Here is a 9293-nt window from a genome sequence, read left to right on the forward strand (position 1 = left end):
CAGAAACCAGGACATAGCCTTCCTAGTCACAGCCTTTATTCAAGTAAGCAAAGTCTTGAGGGTTTTATGTATTTATTTTTTTACACAGAACAAGAAATTTTATTATCTCAAATGCTGGTGCATGACCAATAACAAGCTTAATTAGAGGCGGAGACAGAGGGAAATTTCAGAAATATCTGGATAGGTTTAAAACCTTTTAAGGTTGGTGGCATAATTGTTCATAAAGTCTTTCTTAAATGTACGACCTTCCTGACCTGGCCAGTTTGGCTCAGGAGTTAGAGCATCGGCCTGCAGACCAGAGAAACCAGGGTTTGGTTCCCACTAAGGGCACATACCTCGGTTGCAGTTTGTCCCCAGGCCTGGTTGGGGTCATGTGGGTGGCAGCTACTCGATGTGTCTCTCTCAGGTCAATGTTTCTCTCTCTCTCTTCCTCCCTCTCTCCCTCCCAGTCTATATGAAGGTAAGTGCAAACATGTCCTCGGGTGAAGAGAATGAATGAATGAATGAATGAATGAATGAATGAATGACCTTCCTTTTACTTGGTATTTTTCACTTAACAGTTCTTTAGTTACGAAGTTCAACCAGTGTTCTCCCTGTAAAGTTTAGTGAAAAATGGAGAACAAGTAAAACAAAAAATTTCTCTAGGATATAAAGGTATTAGAAATTGTTTGCACTTTCACATACGTTTTAATGTCTGAATTTGAGAATTTACTAAAGATTTCTACTTTAAAAAAAAAAAAATTCTCACCTGTGGATATATTTTATTCCATTTGTCTTCAGACAGAGTAAAAGGGAGGGAGGGAGGTAAAGGGAGAGAGGGAGGGAGAGAGAGGAAGAGAGGGAGAGAATCATCAATGTGAGAGAGACACACCAACTGGTTGCCTCCTGCATGACCCTGACCAGGGCTGGGGACAAACTGCAACTGAGGTACGTGCCCTGACTAGAATTGAATCTGTGACTCTTTGGTCCTTGGGCCAATGCTCTAACTGCTGAACCAAGCTGGCTAGGGCTTCATGTTTGACTTAAAAAATGGTCAAGATAATGAATTTTCTTGAATTACAGATTATGGTAGCTTTATAAATGACCAAGATACATGTACAAATAAAATTTCAGATGCCCTAGCAAACATGTTAAGATATAGTACACATGATACATATTTCTTTCGTGGTTTGCTTATACTTCTGAGATACTAAGAATATTCCATTTATCACACCAAAAATTTAGCCTCTGATAACTATAGCTTGGACAGCTCACAAAGTGGAATCATCAAAGTTTTTCCAGTAGTCTTTCTGTCCAAATAACTCAAAATCATCTGGTGCCCTAAGTTAGATACATTACTTTTTCTCATGTTATTAGTATCAGTGGGTTTTTTTACTGGCAGTTCGTCTTGGTCACGATTATTCTTACAAAACCAGTCCTTACAGTGAATGTGGAAGTAATTTTCCCCAATGCAAAGAAAATAATCTGGATCAATAACAAAGTCAAAGCCATAGGTATTTCAGGCTAGACATGTTTCAACAGACCTAAGATCCTTTTTCTTTAACAGTTTTTTTTTTTTCTTTTTCACAACTCTGTAGAAAATGCCTTATTCTATTCTGAAAAAAAAAAAAAATTTTTTTGAAAATCAAGTTTTTCATTAGCATGAAACTATTTGAATAAACCTAAGAGACAGTGTAATGGTAGGTCTCTCCTCAAGTAGTTTCCTCCTCTTTTAACTGCATTTAACTACTGTCTAGCAATAATCTCATCACAGCCGAGTTCTTCAGTTAGACAACTGACAACCATAAGTGAAACAAGCTCTTCAATAAAAGCCAGCTGGTTAAACAGGGTCATTTCATAATGCATCTGAAAACTGCCACTCAGTGCTGCTTCTCCTGCTCTGAATGGTCTCAGAAACATCCTGTTAACTTCTTCAAGGGCTGCTGATACTATGTAGCATGCACCACTCAGCTGCTCCTCCTCCAGACAGCTGTAGTTGTCCTCCCAGTCGTCAAATTCCTCACCCTGTTCCTTGATCTCCAGGTCAGGGCCAGTGATCAGGCCTGGCTGCTCCCTCAGGGTGGGCCAGTTAGCAAGGCCTCGGTCCCCTTCTGGTTCCACCATAGGCTGGACCCCCTCCTCCTCCACTGGGCCTTCCGCCTGGGGTTGTGGCAGGGTCCAGCTGCAGGAATGCTTCGGGGATGGCTCCTGCTTCCCACTGCCTACCTCCATCTGCAGAAGGTCACTCTCGCCAGGCATGCCGTCCACCTGCAGGTCACCGCTGTCTTCACACAGCCCGGACAGCTGTACTTCATGCATTTCCGACATTGTACCAGTGGCTCAACCTCTTGCAAGGCATTTTCCTTGAGGGTTTTATTTAACATACATCTCTTCAGCCCTTCTTTTTCTCCCCGTTACCCCTACTAGTTAGTCAGTCCCCAGCCTCATCACTGTAGTTCTGGCTTACTGCAACAGTCGTGTAACTGACCTCCTGGCTTCCAGTTCTGCAAATCTATAATTCACTGCCACATACTGACTCATCTAAAGCAAAAGTAACAGGTCAGTCCCTCTTAGAATCTCTCAAAAGCCTTCATCATTGACCAAACGATAAAATTAGAAATCTTCCATAAGACTTACAGGCCCTTCATAGTCCACCTCTCTGATAAACTCTTCAGTCATCTCTACCATCATGTCCCTCCCATTCTCCCTTTGCTCCTACACCACCATTCACCCTATCACTGGTTCTCCTTACAACACAGGATTTGGTCTTGTTTGGCTTCTTCCTCTAAGCCTCTGCACATACTCTTTCCTTTGCAAGAAACTGTCTTCCCCCACTACTCTTTCCCTAGTTAGCTCCTATTCTTTCTTCTCATTTAGCTAAGACATATCTATCACACTTCTTCTTCCAAGAAGTCTTCTCTGACTGTCAGCAACTCCATCTGTGCCCTCATCACAGTTCCCTAATTATATTGTAAGTGCCCATTTAGTAAAAAACACCTTTACTCCCTACTGTGGGAGAGCTCTGTGTTTGACAAGATTCTGCTTTCCTTGACTTTATCATCTCTAACCCATGAAGGAGGACATGGTAGAATTTTTTAACAGATATTAAATTAAGTATTTAATGTTCATATACTGGCATTAATTTCTCAGCAGTCCAAGGGCCAGCCTGTAATTATACACAAAATAAGTGATTCTAGACCTCTGAATAGTGAATGAATGTCTTCTTCCAAGCAGCTCGACAGACTTAAAGGGAGCCTTCCGACTTGTGCAGCAGCCCTAGCCGCAGAGCTGGGAAGCAAAGGGGACTCCGTGCACATCTCAGTCAAGACTCCATGGTTCGTTGCACCACCAGTGGCCTCCGAAGCCTCGCGTGTTTCTTGCATAGCTCCTTTCATCCACAGGGTGACCGTCTGCCGTAATGGGTCTCGCTTGAGGAATTGGCCCTACACAGATTCACAACTTCATTTTTAAAAAGGAGACATTGTTATTTCTCAAATGAAATCTATGGATGAAAACTTTATTTCAAAATAAACACCACCAGTTTGATTCTGTGTTACCAAAACAGCTGCCAATACCCACTGAAAAGAGCTGGTTCCATTTCCTTAAGGGCTCGTTGGTGGTAACATGGGTGAATATCTTTAGTTAGTCTCCTCATGATTACAGTTTTCACTGGGGTCCCAGACAGTCATGGTAATAAACTTAATTGCCAAAGTTGACATGTCCTCCCACCTTCCTCCACTCTGCTAAATTCTTCCCAAGCTACTCCTGGTTTCCTCTCAAGATTAGATACATAGAAAGATAGCTTATAGGTAGGTAGGTGGAAGGGTGGGTAGGTGGATGGAAGGATGGATAAATGGACAGTCATACCTACAGACATACAAGACAGGATAGAAAAATGGTAGGTAAATAACAAAAGCAAAAAAAAAAAAAAATTAAAGCAGAGAAACTGGTAAAATGACACATCTAATGATGCAAATTACTTGAGAAAATACTTTTGAACTACTTCAAAATGTCACTAGGTTCACCCCATTTTGTGAATGCCAGTATGAGGTGCAATGACTCAGTTACCTTGTTCCTTTCCAGACAAATGATAGTGTGTACACTATACTGGGAACTACCCAGACTATATAGTACATTGACGTAAAGATTTTCAAAACAATATTTACAGTTTATATAAATATTTATAGGAGATTATGGGAATAGATTCCTAGATGTCACAGCTATAATTTAAATATTATATTGTTAATCATAGTAAAATATTACATATTATACAACAAAACACCACCAGAGAATAGACAAGTGGAAATAGACATCTCCCTTTGGTGTCATGTTTAAGACCTTGCAGAGAATAACAGATTCTGAGTGGCAATTTGAAATTCTCCTGTACAGACTGTCATCTGAATGGTTTTGTCTTTTACCTTATCAACAGCATCTTCCATGCCATCGCTGATTAAGGCAATGCAGTAGAATGCTAGCGTTAGATGGGGTTCGCTGCCTGTCTGCACTGACAGGTGGTCCCTGGCTCTGTGTAATCTCACTCTCAGTAGCCACAGTGCTCTCTCAAACTAGTCATTTAGCGAATGACACATATATACTAAGAAATTCTCAAATATTATCACATTTAATCTTCAAATGGGAAAGTATTCCCATTTTACAGATCAGGAAACAGAGGCTTAGAAAGATTAAATATCTTCCCCAGCACCACACAGAGAGTAAGTGATGGCACACAGATCAAGACATTTCTTTCTGACCCCACATCTCACTTTCCTTCTATAGGACAATCTTAGCTTCTGGAAAGCAGATGCTTCTGGAATAAGGGAGTTGAAGCAAGGAGTGCTACACTAGAACAGCCAAAGTCCAGTCAAAAACCTGCTATCTCGGAAGTAGCCAGTAACCAAGTGTTCTAAGAGGACATGTTTATTAACGGCCATCCATTTCTGAAAGTATTTAATTGTTTCCATTGCAGAAGCCTCAGCCACAATCTGCTGATAGACACTGTGTTCCTCCCGTTACAATGACCACTTGCAGATGCCACAGTGGCCTATCTATAAACACAGGGCATCGGTTGCCCTTGGGATAACTTCCAGACACTTCTGTGATTGTAGTTTTGTACAATTATAACCTGCTTTGGTTTCTTCACTAGGAATAAGAGCCAAAGAGTTCCTTAAGCTGGCATTTTGAAATCAGCACTCCTCATCTATTTTTTATTCAAAGTTTTAATAATATTTTGTATAGAAATATCAATTTTTCAGAGTAATTGTTTTCAGATTATTTTTATTGTAGTACAATTTCCATGGGATAAAATGCACAGAACTAAAATATTTGGAATAATAAGTCTTGATAGCTGTATCATACCTATGTAACCACCACACAAAATAAAATACAAATAATTATCATCACCCTGGGAAGTTCCCTCATGCCCCTACCCCAGCAATGCATTGCCTCTGCTCCCACATTCTACCCCCTCCAAATCCAAATATGTTCTTCTATCCCGTCCAAACTAAAATACTTTTCTCTATCAGTCACCACAGGTTAGTATAAAATTGATTTCTTTTGCTCAGCAATATATTTGTAAAATTTGTCCAAGCTGTTACATTCTCAGTAATATTTTAATCTTACTTTTTTGAAATTTATTGGACAGAGAATGAACTTCATGTTGTTGCTCACAGAACAATAACTGTTCTTTGGCAAGTTCACCAATTTTTTTTTTTTTCAGTGAACTGGAAGCATCTATATTTGACTAATTGGATATTTCCAAAGCACAAAATCAGCTGTGGGGGAAACAGCATCAATACAGGAATAATAGGCCAGTTATTGGCATCAACTGTGCTTATCTGACTAAAGTTTGAAAAACATTCAGACTTCACTAAATGCTTTAGTTTAGGATATTCAGCTAGGCACTTACTTTTCTACATTATAAGAAACCAGTGCTGACTCTAATGCAACACTGAGCATGAATTTGCTTCTGCCACTAGAAAACAGTCATCAGAAGCATTACATTGTACCCACACAGATACAATTTAAGCACTGAGTTCAATGACCTGCAGAAAAATGTATTTCTCCCATCACATGCTGCAGTCATCCACCCACAATTCCCACTATAACATACGTATTTTTAAATACAAAGTATTAAGAAGCACAGAAAACTCCATTTCCCTTAAATCAACCAAGGACGCTTTAAGACCTTGACTACCACAGTAGCATTGGCATAAGTAACTGAAATGCATCGGTGTGATAATGTAAAATATGTCAAGAGTTACAGAGAGGATCATCCCCGTGATATATGTTGTCCTTTAGGTATAAAACTATCAAGAACAAGTTGATATAAAGCCCAGTGGCTACTGTAAGGTATGCATATACTATTTCTTATTTTTTAAAGTAGCAAAATATATTTTAAAGCAAGTGTACTGCTAAGGATTCCGAGTTCAGCTCAGGCTTGATTCCTTTATTGAGCGTCATGATAGAATCACAGTGTTTGACTGCAAAAGACCCCAGTTTTCTAAATGCCTTGTTATACTGATGAATAAATGGAGTCCTCAGGAATATGTCACTGGTCAAGGGCAGAGCCTACAGTTGAACTCTTGTGATCCTAAATCCTCTGTATTTGCCGTGATAACACAGATATTGCTTTGCTCTAAAAATCCTTGTACAACTACTCATGCCTACAAAGCTTATGTTGATCCTTACTCCTATTTCTTTTCCTTTTTTAAATTTATTTTTTATTGTTGAAAATATCACAGATGTCCTTCCATTTTTTCTCCCATTGACCCCTCCTTCCTGCTCCCACCCTCCTCCTGCTTTCCCCAGACTAATGTCTGTGTCCATTGGTTGTGCATCCAATTTCCTTTCAAATTTTATAACAGTGTCCTAGACTTTGTTTCAGTTAGAGAATTATAGATAAAACCCTTTCCAGAGGAAAACAAGACAGCATCTCTTTTTGAGCTCAAAACAATAAAATTGTAAACTATCCAGCCCATTACTATCTTTCACAGTCCCAGTCAATGCTGTTTCTGAGAATACAACCTTATGGTACAGAGAAAAAAAGGGGGTGGGGGGATAAGAAATGGAGAGTTCAAAGAACTATCACTAGAAACAGTCAACTGTTCGCTGTCCCTGCCGATCCAGAGGCAGACGGGAGCCAGTGCCCTGAATGTCAACACCAACTCTACGGGGCAAGGCCTCCGTCTTCACGGCCCTACTGCTGCCAAAGCCAAGATCATACTGCAGCTTTAATAGCATAAATAAAGTTTCTTATATGCATGCCAGAGACTCTGGGATTCCAGAGGAGTCCAGAGAATATATACAAGACCCCTGTCCCAGACTAGAGATTCAATATTTTTTTGAATTTTTATTTATTTATTTATTTATTTATTTATTTATTTATTTATTTATTTTAGAGAGAGAGGAAAGGAGAGGGAAAGAGAGATAGAAACAATGATGAGAGAGAACATCGACTGGCCGCCTCCTGCATGCCCTCCACTGGGGATTGGGCCCACCACCTGGGCATGTGCCCTGATCAGGAATCGAACTGGCAACCTTTGCGTGCATGGGTTGACACTCAACCACTGAGCCACAACTGCCACAAAGGCTGAATTTTTATTTTTATTTTGTGCCATCTTGGTAGTAGAGACCACCTCACAAAGGCTCGTGTTTATTAATGTGCTCTTCTCCCTCTATGTATTGTTGAGATCCTGACTTTCAACTAGGATCCCTAGTTTTTAAGGAGCTCTGAGTTCACATCTCCTGTGTACTATATACTTCTTAGACTGGCAGTAATAGATTGTATCACCTTGGAACTCAAAGAACAAATCCATGATTATACTACATTCAGGCAACACAACAAAGTCACCTACTTTGCCATTGAAAACTTCAATTATTACATACTCATCTGTGGATTCTATGATTCAATAAAACTATGGCTTATATACCTCACAAATACAACAGCTTTTCAAATCTTTATAGGGCAGGATGCTCTTTTAATCTGCTCTAAATAGAGCAGACATTTACTAAGTGTGTACTCTAGGACCAGAGCTCCAGCCAGGAATTACTATACAAAATCACAAGCTAAAGAGGTAAACCAAGTCTATTGAAACAATCTAAGGATGCATATCTGTGCTATTAGCCATAACTGATTTTATAAAATTATTTTCAAATAAAAGAATCATGCCAAATTAAAGGTTGTAAGGATAAAACCTTATAATATCAGAAGAAATAAATTACATTAACAATGAGAGCACAAACCAGGGTAGAAAGTAAATGTCTTCCAGACATTCAATACAATTAAAATAATTGTTTTGTTTTGTAAATCCTCACTCAAGAATATTTTTTCATTGATTTTAAGATAGAGTGGAAGGGAGGGAGTGGCAGAGAGAGAGCAGAAACATCAATGTGAAAGAGACATCGATTGGTTGCCTCCTGCAGGACCCTGACAGGGGCTAAGGATCAAACCTGCAACCCAGGCACCAGGCCTGTGCCCTTGACCAGGAAATCAACCGAGACCCTTCAGTCAGCAGGTCAATGCCCTAACCCTGAGCCAAACTGGTCGGGGCTCAAAATAAAATTTCTGAAGTCAATATGAGTAATTAAATTTTGGAGATTCTTGAAAACGGCAGCAAAGTGAATGAAAGCTACACAGAGCATCTCCCAGGACCAAACTGGAATCACAACTAAAATAAAGACAAATAGTCAGGAAAACGCAACAGAAAAGTAGCTTTCTAGGACCATATAACCAGGGACACTGAATTGATTCTGGTAGGATTGCAGAGGCACGAGAGGAGGGCTGGGAGCCCACGGACAGTAGCGGTCTTAGCTGTGAGCAGCGCCCTCAGGGCTAAAATCCCAAGCCCACTTCACAGTGCAGAGGTCCAGGATAGAGCACTAAAATAGCCACAGCCACTCACCTTGGGTTTGGGTAAAGGGAGGGCAAACTGAACTGAAACTGTGTGGAGACACTCAGGATTTGGAGGGCACTCAGAGCTTTTGCTGCATTGTGGCCATGCAGGACCGTGGCCATCTTACTCCTTCCCATGGCCCTGGGAAGATTTGACCCCACCCAGGTGGGCCAAAGAAATGCAAATTGAGGCTCATTAACAACCAGCCTCTGCCCCACCCTCAGGAAACCCTCTTATGTGGAACACCTGAGGGAGTTTTTCATTCAACTGAGAAACCAAGGCTCTTCAAGTAAACCAGACTAATATCCTCCAGGCAAAAAACTAGAGGATAACTGAACCATTCCTGGGCTTTCAAATCTACCCAGGAAAGTAAGACTTGACAGTAATGTTTAATGTGGGTCCTGCCTCACTCATCCAAACCCA

The 9293-nt window shown here is 40.4% G+C and overlaps 1 protein-coding gene across 1 annotated transcript; it reads right to left on the minus strand.

Annotated features, from left to right (window-relative positions):
- Positions 1-1725: 1725 nt before the first annotated feature.
- On the minus strand, positions 1726-2307 carry LOC118641385 (EP300-interacting inhibitor of differentiation 1-like). The gene has a single exon (XM_036278550.1). It carries the CDS (start codon positions 2305-2307, stop codon positions 1726-1728), a length of 582 nt encoding a protein of 193 aa, XP_036134443.1.
- Between the last annotated feature and the right edge of the window lie 6986 nt (positions 2308-9293).

The sequence above is a fragment of the Molossus molossus genome, unplaced genomic scaffold (genome assembly GCF_014108415.1).
Source record: "Molossus molossus isolate mMolMol1 unplaced genomic scaffold, mMolMol1.p scaffold_m16_p_3, whole genome shotgun sequence".
NCBI lineage: Eukaryota > Metazoa > Chordata > Mammalia > Chiroptera > Molossidae > Molossus > Molossus molossus.